Source organism: Callithrix jacchus, chromosome X, assembly GCF_049354715.1.
Source record: "Callithrix jacchus isolate 240 chromosome X, calJac240_pri, whole genome shotgun sequence".
Taxonomy (NCBI): domain Eukaryota; kingdom Metazoa; phylum Chordata; class Mammalia; order Primates; family Cebidae; genus Callithrix; species Callithrix jacchus.
Window position 1 is genome coordinate 138,474,742 of NC_133524.1, and position 12,682 is coordinate 138,487,423.

Consider the following 12,682-nt stretch of genomic DNA (forward strand, 5'->3'; position numbering starts at 1 on the left):
CAGTTAAGCAGAGGGAGAAGCCCCAGGGCTGGCCACTGAATAAAAAGAGAACTTTGTTGACAGACGGTAACCTCCCAACACAGAGGGGAGTCACAGGCTGCACCTAGCCACACTCCCTGCTGTCAGCCCTGGAAAAAGGTGGGCTATGAGTGTGAAGGACTGCGGAGGTGGGAGGGAAGAGGTTGGTAAGGTTTAGGGAGTAAGCAAGAAGGCTTGCAGCGCATCCGAGAAATGGGAAGGAAGACGTGAAAAACAGGAGGAGGGCTGGGGGATGAAAACGAGGCTGAGAAGGGGTGGGGCTGTTCCTCCGCAGAGAGGAGGCCACACCCCACGCTGCCCCTGCCGTCAAGCCTGGTCAACCCCCGCAGGGTTCCCGGATGTGCTTTCCCAGCCTCCATCTTCTAAGTCTTGGAAGGCATTTTGCGAGGAGGCGCGATCTAGGTCAGCCGAGGGAAGTCTTAGATCCAACCAGTTCTCAAGGTAAGGGCCCCGAGGGAGAACTGAGGGACCTACCACCACGAAGAGAAAAACCCCCGGCCCGCCCTGCCCCTGCTGTGGGACTTGGAGGTCACAGAGGGTAAGAGAGCAACCGAGGGCTGAGGTACAGGAATACGGCAACCGGGGGCTGAAGGACGGGTCCTACTAATGGGAATACGGTAACTGAGGGCTGAGGGATGGGTCCTCCTGACGGGAATAGGGCAACCGAGGGCTGATACGGGGAGCAGGGTGGGAATCTGTCCTCTGAGGTGGAGGTTCCCTCAGTCCTCTTCGAAGTCTCCCTATTTATTCCCTACAGCCGGCACCTCCTTCCTTCAGTCGTGGGGATGCGGCGCTCAGCTCTCGGCAGCCATTTTCCTGCCAAGGGTGATATGAGGGTCAGGGTGGGAATCTGTAAGCAGTAACTAAAAGTGTCTGTCTTTGTCTAAAACTAGAAAAGGCAGGCGCGCCACCCCGAGGGCCTAGAAGTCTTCTGGCGACAGAGGAGGCTGAACCGGCGCTGCAGCCAGGGAGGCGGCACTGGGCTTCCTGGGGAGCCCGTCACAGGCAGGGCCTATTCACGACGCAGGAAGGGCCAAGGTTGGCCTGCAGCTCTCCGCCAGGACCAGACGTCTGCAGGGGCTCCCCTGAAAGCCGGCAGTGCTGGTTCAGGTGAGTATCTTCCTCTGGTTTATTGTTTTAAATAAATCCTCTCTTTCCCCGCCTTTTGCTCCCCGCACCCTTTCAGATCCTGCCATCGGGGCGGGCGGCTAGGTGGCCCTGTAGGGAATAAATAAGGAGACTTTGAGGAGGACTGAGGGAACCCCCACCTCAGAGGACAGATTCCAACCCTCTTCCTCATATCAGCCTTGGCAGGAAAATGGCTGCCGAGAGCTGAGCGACGCATCCCCAGGACCGAAGAAAGGAGGAGGTGCCAGCCCTGTAGGGAATAAATAGGGAGACTTTGAGGAGGACTGAGGGAACCCCCTCAGAGGACAGATTCCCACCCTGCTCCCCGTATCAGCCCTGGCAGAGCTCCCCAGTTGGCTCAAGCTCAGCCGCAGCCCCCTCAATTCTGAGTGAAGGGTGTCAGGGACAGGGAGGCCTTGGTCTGAGGGTCCCATGGCAAGTCAGCAGAGGCAGCTGCCTCCGGTAGGCAGAGGGAAGAGTCCCAGGCCCTGCTGGGGATAAGAGGGAGGACTGAAGTGTCATATGTGCTTCAGAGCAGATGTGAGGCTGCCCCGACTGTCCCCGTGGTAGAGTATGGGATGTGGCTGCCTCTTCACTACCTCCCTCTGCTCTCAGGGATGTGGAGGTTGCTCTGAGGTTTTGCCTCAGGCCGGCAGAGTGGTAGGAGATGTGGCCCGGTCTGAGAAAATGTGACAACGCTAATACAACTCTCAGTGGGCCACAAACCCCAGAACTGTGGGGCTCTGGATGTCTCGCCAGCCCCAGCTGCAATCTTTAGCCAGAGGGGCTCTGTTGCTGCTGCTGCTCCTTTTGTTTGTTTGTTTTGGGAGAAGTTTCTCTCTTGTCACCCAGGCTGGCGTGCAATGGCATGGTTTCAGCTCACTGCACCCTCCACCTCCCGGGTTCAAGTGATTGTCCTGCTTCTGCCTCCCAAGTAGCTGGGATTACAGGTGTCCACCACCGTGCCTGGCTGATTTTTGTATTTTCAGTAAGACAGAAATACATGTTGTCCAGGCTGCTCTCGAACTCCTGACCTTAAGTGGTCCACCCGCCTTGGCCTCCCAAAGGGCTGGGATTACAGGCATGAGCCAGAGTGCCCAGCCCTCTCTCACTTCTTCTTGCAGGGGTTCCAGGAACCAGGAGTTGAAGACCAGGGTCTGAGTTCCACTTCTAAACTCAGCACAGCAGAGGAGGCCCAGGCAAAGCTAGGAGTCAAGGTGAGTGCACACCCTGACAGTGTACCAAGGGCCCTACTCCCACAAACAGAGCAGACATGGCAGCACCCAGTCCTAACCACCTACTGCCATTCCTGGTGCCCCAGGCTCTGCCAGCCAACTGTGCCCTGAGGTGCTTTCTCACATTCTCCTACAGGTTCCCACAGAGCAAACGCCCTAGGAAGACAGGTGATCTGTGAGGCCTAGAGTACCATCTTAAGAGAAGGAGAGTTGTAAGGCAGCCTTTGTCAGAGCCATCATGGGTGAGTTGCTCAGCTGAGACCGCTCACACGGTCCCTATCTCCCTCAGGCCTGTGGGACCCCATCATTCCCATTTGTGCTCATTCACACGTTTACCTGCTGCTCCTGAACAATATTCATCATGCCTCTCTTTCCAAACCTTTCATGCCCCAGCTTTGAGCAAGACTTCCAGAGCCCAATTTTAATACTGGAGTTGGTAGATTCACAGGATCCCAGAGACGAGGAACAGGAGGAAACCTCCTCCATTTTCTCTTCCTCTTTCTACTTTTATTTCTCCTCCTCTTCCTCCTACTCCTCCTCCTCATCTTCTTCCTTCTCCTCATTCTCATTTTTTTCTCTGATTTTGGATGTTCAAGCAGACAAGGAGATGCCTGCTGCTGGGATGCCGAGTCTTCTCCAGAGTTCTCCTGAGAATCCTCAGAGTCCACCGGAGGGGCCTGACCAGTCTCCTCTCCAGAGTCCTGTAAGCCCCTTCGTCTCCTCCACTTCATTGAGTCTTCAGAGTCCTCCTGAGAGTCCTCCTGAGAGTCCTCAGAGTCCACCTGAGGGGCCTGTACAGTCTCCTCTCCTGAGTCCTGTGAGCTCCTCCTCCACTTCACTGAGTCTTCCCCTAAGGTCCCCTGAGTATCCCAAGATTCCTCCTGAGGGGCTTTCCCAGTCTCCTCTCCAGAGTCCTGTGAGCACCTTCGTCTCCTCCACTTCACTGAGTCTTCAGAGTCCTCCTGAGAGTCCTCAGAGTCCACCTGAGGGGCCTGTACAGTCTCGTCTCCTGAGTCCTGTGAGTTCCTCCTCCACTTCACTGAGTCTTCCCCTGAGTTCCCCTGAGGATCCCCAGAGTCCTCCTGAAGGACCTACCCAGTCTCCTCTCCAGAGTCCTGTGAGCACCTTCGTCTCCTCCACTTCATTGAGTCTTCAGAGTCCTCCTGAGAGTCCTCAGAGTCCACCTGAGGGGCCTGTACAGTCTCCTCTCCTGAGTCCTGTGAGCTCCTCCTCCACTTCACTGAGTCTTCCCCTGAGTTCCCCTGAGTATCCCCAGAGTCCTCCTGAGGGGCCTGCCCAGTCTCCTCTCCAGAGTACCCTGAGCCCCTTCCTCTCTTTCACTTTGTTGAATCTTTCCCAGAGTTTCCCTGAGAGTCCTCAGAGTCCTCCTGAGGGGCCTGCCCAGCCTATTTTCCAGAGTTTTGTGTGCTCCTTCTCCACTTCACTGAGTCTTCTCCAGAGTTTCCCTGAGAGTTCTCGGAGTTCTCCCGAGGGGCCTGTGCAGTCTCCTCCCCAGAGTCCTGTGAGCTCCTCCTCCTCCAGTTCATTGAGTCTTCTGCAGAGTTCTCCCGAGAGCCCTCAGAGTCCTCCTGAGGGACCTGCCCAGTCTCCTCTCCAGAGTGCTCTGAGCCCCTTGATCTCTTCCACTTTGTTGAATCTTTTCCAGAGTTTCCTTGAGAGTCCTCAGAGTCCTTCTGAGGGGCCTGACCAGCCTGCTTTCCAAAGTTCTGTGTGGTCCTTCCCCTTCACTTCACTGAGTCTTCTCCAGAGCTTTCCTGAGAGTCCTCAGAGTCCTCTTGAGGGGCCTGCCCAGGCTATTTTCCAGAGTTTTGTGTGCTCCTTCTCCACTTCACTGAGTCTTCTCCAGAGCTTTCCTGAGAGTCCTCAGAGTCCTCCTGAGGGGCCTGCACAGTCTGCTCTCCTGAGTCCTGTGAGCTGCTCCTGCACATTACTGAGTCTTCCCCAGAGTTTCCCTGAGAGTCCTCGGATTCCTCCTGAGGGGCTGTCCCAGTCTCCTCTCCAGAGTCCTGTGAGCTCATTCTCCTCCTCCTCCCGCTCCTCCTCCTCCCCCTCCCCCGTCTCCCCCTCCCCCTTCTTCCCCTCCCCCTCTGCCACCTACCCTACCCCTCCCCCTCGTACCCCTTCCCCTCCTTCTTCCCCTCCCACTCCCCCTCCCCCCCGTCCCTCGTCCCCTCCCCCTTCCCCTCCTCCCCCTCCCCCTCCCCTTCCTCCTCCTGCTCACTCTCCTCCTCCTCCCCGGCCTCCTCCCCCGCCTCCCCCTCCTCCTCCCTCTACTCCCCCTCCCCCTCCTTTTCCTCCTCCTCCAGTTCATTGAGATTTCTCCAGAGTTCTTCTGAGAGTCCTCACAGTCCTCCTGAGGGGCCTGCACAGTCTGCCCTCCAGGATCCTGTGACCTCCTTCTCCTTCAGTCCACTGAGTTTTCCCCTGAGTTCCCCTGTGTGTCCCCAGAGTCCTCCTGAGGGTCCTTCCCAGTCTGCTCCCCAGGGTCCCGTGAGCACCTTTTCCTCCTGTCCATTCCCTCTTACCCTGAGTTCCCCTGAGTGTCCCCAGAGTCCTCCTGAGGGGCCTTCCCAGTCTGCTCTCCAGGGTCCTGTGGGCTCTTTCTACTCCTCCACTTTATGGAACCCATCCAGTGAAGAGTCCAGCAGCCCAGCAGATGAAGATACAAGAACCTCAGACACCTTACTAGACAGTGAGTCCTTGACAGATAATGAGTCCCCGACAGCCACTGAGCCCTTGTTTGCTCATACACTGGATGAAAAGGTGGATGAGTTGGTGTGATTTTCGTCAGCAGGTACAGGGGCTACTTTCCTATGATCTTCAGGAAAGCCCGTGAGTTCATAGAGATTCTTTTTGGCATTGCCCTGACAGAAGTGGGCCCCGACCACTCCTATGTCTTTGTAAATACATTAGACCTCACCTGTGAAGGGAGTCTGAGTGATGAGCAAGGCATGCCCCAGAACCGCCTCCTGACACTTATTCTGAGTATAATCTTCATAAAAGGCTCCTGTGCCTCTGAGGAGGTCATCTGGCATGTGCTGAATGGAATAGGGGTATGTGCTGGGAGGGAGCACTTCATCTTTGGGGAGCCCAGGGAGCTCCTCACTAAAGTTTGGGTACAGGAACATTACCTGGAGTACCGGTAGGTGCCCAACACTTCTCCTCCACGTTATGAATTTCTTTGGGGTCCCAGAGCCCATTCAGAAATCAGCAAGAGAAAAGTAGTAGAGTTTTTGGCCATGCTAAACAATACCGTCCCTCGTTCCTTTTCACCCTCATACAAGGATGCTTTGAAACATCTAGAAGAGAGAGCCCAGGCCACAATTGACACCACAGATGACTCCACTGTCACAGACGGTGCAAGCTCCGATGTTTCCCAGCCCGTCTTCCCCTGAGCAAAGTCTAAGGCAGAATCTTCCTTTTGAGTGTGAACAGGGCAGGCGAGTTTCTATGCCATGGAGGGCCCGGGTGAAGCTGGCGAGAACAGAGTGTTTGCGTTTCTGTTCCATATGGTAGTTAAGGGATTTACCTATTTTACTTTGGGGTATTTTTCAAATGTTTTCCTTTTAATAACAGGTTTAAATAGCTTCAGAAACTTAGTTTATGGAGTTTATGAATATTAGTCACACATGTGCTGCTGTTTAACTGGTTTAGGGGTAACGGTTTGATAGTTTGTAAAACACACACACACACACACACACTCACACACGATTGGGAAAACCTGCCTTTTCTGTGGTCTGTCACACTTTAATATGGTATTACTGTAGCAATTTTCTTTAAACTGTAAAAGAACTCTGGAGTTGAATAGTGGAACAAAACAAAGGATTGTTAATATTTGCATTTCCTCATACCCTTTAGTCTGCTGTTCTTGAAAATTAAAGATACGTACCTGGTTTTCTTGGCTTGTTTAATAAAGTAGCAGAGATTAAATGATAATAAATAAAAATATCACGGACTCCTTTATTTGACGAACATTATATCAGCATTTGCTCATGGAAGTTACGTTTAGTAGTGAAGTTACTATTAAAAGCAAGACTTACACCTACTCATAGAACGGTAGAGTATAGGTACAGAAGCCATATCGGAAACTTGGTAAGATATTTCTCTTCAATCTAAAGAGTAAGTTTAAAAAGGAGTGGGGCGGTGAGACTCCAGTTGGAGCCTTCAAACAAAAAGGCCCTGAGCTAAGGCAGTTTTGGGCTTCGGGAAACTGCACTTGCTTCTGTGGGAGCTGATTTTTATGAAGCTGGGTGGTGGCGGGGCCCAGACTCTCAGAAGGTGAGAGAAAAGCCTGGAATGGAAAGCTACTTGAGCAGTTCCCTCTGGGTGAAGGATGAGGCAGAGAGGAGTCTCCACATGGGGAAGTAATGGGAGGTGTCCTGCAGCTCTTGTGCACTTGAACACAGTACTTTTGTCCAGCCCCAGGACTTTCCCCCGTTATAGCACTGTCCTTTCGATCTCCCGTGTGCTCTCGTGCAACTATGGAACCTGGCCTGCTGACCAGCTTGTCACCGTGTTTCCCACTCTGAAGGCTGTACCCAGCTCTCAGTGCCAGACGCCATTGACATCTACCCTTCCCCTAACATAGACCACTCTTTGTCTCTGCAGAAGTTCCCTGACTGATCCATCCCTCTCCCTGGCTCCTCTGTGATAACAGACTTTGATGTGAATATACACTTTGAATAGTGACATTTCCATACATATGCTGGGCATCTTCACCACATTCTCAACATATTTCCAAATAGACTGCAGAGTAAAATCTAATTTGTCACACAATATACTTGTTTTACGGATGTAAGCCTAAGGTAGATATAGTGTATTTGAAATCATTGTAATATTTGATATTTGTAGTAGGATTTTAATAAAATGCATTATTTGAAACAGGGCGGTGAACCCAAATACAGATGAATGAGCTTTTATAGGTGATCAAATGCCAATCTTTCCTTAATAAACTTTGTAGATAAGGAAAGACTATAGAAATCACTTTGCAAATGATCTACAAGAAGACGAATTTCTAAAAAAACAAAAAAATCTTGAAACCTGCCTAGGAGGTAACAAGGGTACTTTGTGGACATGCCAGCTCTGATGAGAAAAGAAAGTTATAGTTAAACATCCTTCCCCTGTCTCTTTTCTGTGTACCTGCCCCACAGGAAAATCTTTTTTTTGCAGTGTGCCACAGGCACATGTATAGCTGTTCAGGAATGTTCCATCGTATGGAGGGTGGCCGAGGCTCACAGGTAGATTATTTATCATACACCAAAAATAGGAGAGTATTGTCAGCCTAAAGAAATTATATAGCTTATTAAAAGGACAGTGCAAAGTGCTATTGAGGGAATAAGGTTGACTCTCCCTGCCAAGATTTACAAAATTGTTTTAAAACAGGATGTAATCTTGTTTTTGAAACCACGAGTCACTTTGTTGGTGCAAGAAAATGTTGTAAGATTTCAAGGCTATGCTGACATTCCCAGAAATAATTCCAAGAAATGAAGAAACTGTCATAAATTATAGTAGTTGGTTTTAATTGAGCACCATAATAACATATGGGAGAAACTACAAGTGCCCATTTTCATTTGTCTACCTCACCTTCTTGGGTGGTTCATTTATAGTTAGAAGCCAGTGCATCATTCCCGTGCCTTTGTTTCTGTTGAGCAGTTAACATGTGTTGTGATGTGGAGCTACAAGTGGAAAGCAGCTTGGATTCTTGGGTCAGGCGAAAGCCAGGATGGACTGTGTATTAGTCTATTATACCATAACAGAATACCACAAACTGGGTGACTGAAAAAACAGAAATTATTTTCTCACATTTCTGGAGGCTAAATATCTAAGGTGAAGATGTTGGCCAGTTTGATTTCTTCCCTGGCCTCTCCGTGGCTTGCTGATTGCTACTTTCTCAGTGAATTCTTACATGGTTGTTCCTTAGTCTGTGTGTCTGTATCTTAATCTGCTCTGCTTATGAGGACACCAGTCATATTGAATATGATCCTAACCGTAAAATCTCATTTTACCTTAATTGCCTCTTCAAAGGTTCTGTCTCCAAATACGATGACATTCTGTAGTACTGGGGTTAAGACGTGGATATATCATTTTGGGGAGAGGGGGCACAATTCAGCCCATAACACCCTGCCAACTCAAACCGGAATTTATGTGCACAAAAATCAACTTGTGTTAAGCCATTTAACTTTCAGGAGATTTTTTTCTGTTCCATCAGCTTGCTTTCACTTAATCTGACTACTACAGTACTCCTCTTGCTTTTCTTAGGGTTATCTCAGTATTTTAGTTAAAAGTAAATAGCACATGTATTTTTGTGGCAAAAAATTCCAAAAATACATAGAAATTGCATTTTTTCCTTTAAAATTTTCAAAATTCAGCCTCCTACTCAGAAGTTTCCACAAGTAACAATGTGGCTGTGTAAATTTTGAAAGATGATTTTTGATTTCTGGCTTTTATAAAGATAGATGTGCTATTTTGTATATACACATGTATGTATACACACATGTATGTAATGATATAATGATATACATATAGATCTGTGACACTTGCCTTTGCCACTGTTATAGGTTCAATTGCCTCTTCTGCAAAATTCTACATTTTTAAAATTAAAATGTGACATGACTTGTAGATAGGATTATTTCAAAGGCAATCAAGTTAAAATGAGGTTATTAATGCTGGCCTCAATGGAAATCACTAAAAAGGGGATATGTAACAAACCTACACTTGCATCTCTGAATTTAAAGTTAAATAAAAATTTTAGATACATACATCAAATTTAACTGCTCTGTAAGGTTTTATTTATTTAGGCAAATATCTGTGAGTTTCCACCTTGAGCTCTGAGGTTTGATACACCAATCCTGGCTATGAGCAGAGGCCATCTGCCCCTGGGATGTGGTGACAAAGCTAAGGAAGGAAGTCAGCACATGAACAGCTGAATTGATCCTGGCCATAGTGGGTGGAGAGAACTCTAATCCTCAGGGAAATCTCTGGCAAAGCCACAAGTCAACCTTTTTTGGAATCTTAGGGCTCCTGAATCCTTCTGAGGGTCCTGTCAGGAGTAAGAATTGTTGAAAGGAAATATGCGGAGCTCTTATCCATGTGGAAAGGGAGACAGTCCTCTACGCCTATCAGGTCAGCAACCTGGCAATGCCACGAAGTCAGTAAAGTGTTTGTGGACCTGGTCAGGGTGTCTATCATCAACACAACATCCCTCCGTCATGACTTTCTGGAATAGAACTGCTCGGGTTATATTTCTTGAAATCTCAGAGTTCCAATGGTCAGCAGGAGGACTGGTCAAGTAAGAGGGGGAATAAATCCATCATCGTCCCGGGTAGCCTTTCCCTAGCTACTGTTGAGATCCAAGTCTTACCCTCAAAAAGCAAAGGCTTGTGAAAGCAGCTAGGCCTTCTATGGCTGAGACAAGGGGAAGAGAGGAAGTGCCATTTCGTCTGTTCCTCTGACTCATATCATCTCACTCCTCTTGTTACTGAAGTGACCAATGACCCCGACCTCTTTCAGTTCTTTCAACTCCAGCCTTACTGATGCTCTGATTTACTCATACTGCTGACCCACTAAAAGATAATCTATACGAAGACTTATTTATTATTCTGTGCATTTCTGTGTTTTTGAAGTATTTATAATAAACATTTTTATAGTAGCTTTTGAATTTCCCTGTAATTGCGTTTTTTTTTTAAATAATATGAAAAAGGGTTCCACTTACGTTAGGTTTTTTATATGGATATTCAGTTATTCCACTGATAGTATTTTAACAAGACAGTCTCCTGTTCTAAAGCTGCAACGTTTTTAAATCAGTTCAGCTTGCATTTAGACATGTTTTGTTGGTTTTGTTTTTCAGGACTTTCCATTCAGTTCCATTGGTCTGTCTGTTAATCCATGCACCCAAATCTCAAACTCTTTGTTACAACGGCTTGTTTGTAATTCTTACTATCTGTTGGACAGACTGCTCTTTTTCAAGAGTGCATTGACTATGCTTTGCTATTTGCATGTCTTCATAGTTTAGAGCCAGGTGATTCAGTCCAATCCTGCAACACATTGACATCCCTAAAAGGGAGGGAGAAAGAACAAGCAACTTGTTAAACAAATTTAAGGGTATCATTCACAAAAATTACTCTGCCCTTACTGGATGGTCAGCATTCAAATTCAGGAAATCCAGAGAAGCCCTGTGAGATGCTATATAAGACAAGCATCCCCAAGTAACATAGTTGTAATATTCTTCAACGTCAACATGAAAGAAAAAAATATTAAAGGCAGCTAGAGAGAAGGAACAGGTCACCAACAAAGGGAACCCTATCAGAGTGGACATCAGGATGGATCAATACCAGGTAATATTTAGGCTGGTAAGCAGCAACATCACTCTCTGAATGAATAATCATTTACATAGTAGTTGCATATGTTTATGGGTTACATGAGATATTTTGATATAGGCTTGCTATGTGTGATAATCATATCAGGGTAAATGGGTTATCCATCAGGACAGACATTGATCCTTTGTGTTGCAGTCCGATTATACTCTTTTAGTTATTTCAAAATGTAAAATTAAATCATTTTGACTATGGACATCCAGTTGCGATAGCAAATACTAGGTCTTATTGATTCTCTCTAACTGTTTTTTCTCTCTAACATCCTCATTTCTCCCCCAGCCCCCATCTACATTTCTCAGTCTCAGGTAATCATCCTTCTACACTATCTCCATGAATTCAGTTGTTTTGATTTTTAGCTTCCACAAATATGCAAGAACATGTGAAATTTGCCTCTCTGTGCCTGGCTTATTTCACTTACCATAATGACCTCCAGTGCCATCCATGTTGATGCAAATGACAGGATCTCATTGTTTTTTATGGCTGAATAGTACTCCATTGTAATACAATTTCTTTATCTATTCATCTGCTGAGGGACACTTGGGTTGCTTTCTCATCTTGGCTATTGTGAATGGTGCTGCAGCAAACAGGGTCGTGCAGATATCTCTTCAGTGTACTGATTTTCTCCATTGACTGATTTTCTTCATTTTGGGTAAATACCTGGGAGTGAGATAACTGGATAGTATGGTAGCTTTGTTTTCATTTCTGGAGGAATCTCCAAGCTGTTATCCATAGTGGTTTTATCAGTGTACATTCCCATCAACAGTATAAACAAACTGGGGTACATCTATACAATGGAATACTATGCAGCCATAAAATGAAAAGACCTATCAAGCCATGGAAAGACAGGGATGAACATAAAAAGCATGTTGCTAAGTGAAATAAGTTAATCTGATACCTTGGTTATCGTTTACTCCTATTTCAATTATCCAAACGATGGTGCCCTTTTTATGTTAAGATTCCTGGCCAGACACAATACCTCGTGCCGTAATCCCTGCACTTTGGGAGGCTGAGGAGGGTAACTCACCAGAGGTCAGGGGTTCAAGATGAGCCTGTCCAACATGGTGAAACCCCATCTCTAATAAAAATAAAATAAAAATAAAAATAGCTGGGCATGGTGGCACGAACCTGTAATCCTAGGCACTCAGGAAGCGGAGGCACAAGAATTGCTTGAATCTGGAAGGCAGAGGTTATAGGGAGCCAAGATAGCACCATTGCCCTCCAGTCTGGGTAACGGAGTGAGACTCCCTCTCAAGTTAAAAAAGAAAAAAAAATTCCTGCATGACAAAGTTGGATTGATCCAGTAACATCAATTATATTTGATACAATCTCATTCTCATATTGACTTTTTTGTTTGGGGACCTCCCATGTCAAAACTCATAGGTTGTAACCTAATCCCGAATATTATTATATTTTCATTATGTCAGTATATTTTGTTATGGCAACCCAAAATGACTACCACATTCCTCTATATTCTCTGACTCTCTTTCTGGTACTCTCCCTAGCAAGTGGGCTTCTAGTATTTTCCGCTATGCCATCCACTTACTTTGAATGGTCTGCTCCCTCCCTGGCTAAATAGTGAGGGGAGAGAAAAATAACAGAGAAGTTTTCTCTCACCCTCTTCGGAACAATGATCTTCTTGTCAGAGAAAAGGATGTTCCTACTCAGAGTTTTAGATGCCTGACCAGCTCTTGCTAGTGCTCTCCTTGGAGGATTACACCTTCACGAATGGGGCTGGCTTGCATGGAGGCAAACCTGGAAGAAGAAAGGAATTTCTCATGTTCTCTTTGTCTTTTAGGAATCTCCTATCCTATTTATTCAAACAGAAAGTTTTTCTAGAAAAAAATGAAAAGTAAATTGGAGGCCTTTCCTTAGAACACTTTATCTCTA

At 46.9% G+C, this 12,682-nt stretch overlaps 2 protein-coding genes across 2 annotated transcripts in view; both read left to right on the forward strand.

Moving 5' to 3' along the window:
* Positions 1-366: 366 nt before the first annotated feature.
* The window catches only part of LOC118150514 (uncharacterized), a 62,120-nt gene continuing 49,804 nt past the window's right edge, over positions 367-12,682 (forward strand). The window contains exons 1-2 of the mRNA XM_078363885.1: positions 367-480; positions 933-1,149. The gene's annotated coding sequence lies outside the window, so the exon portion shown is untranslated. The remainder of the gene's footprint in view (positions 481-932; positions 1,150-12,682) is intronic.
* On the forward strand, positions 4,644-6,386 carry LOC100400165 (melanoma-associated antigen C1; the record flags this gene model as incomplete). The annotated part of the gene is given in 2 exon segments (XM_078363058.1): positions 4,644-5,205; positions 5,208-6,386. Coding segments are annotated over 2 exon segments (1,173 nt in total), but the record flags the coding sequence as incomplete, so codon positions are not given.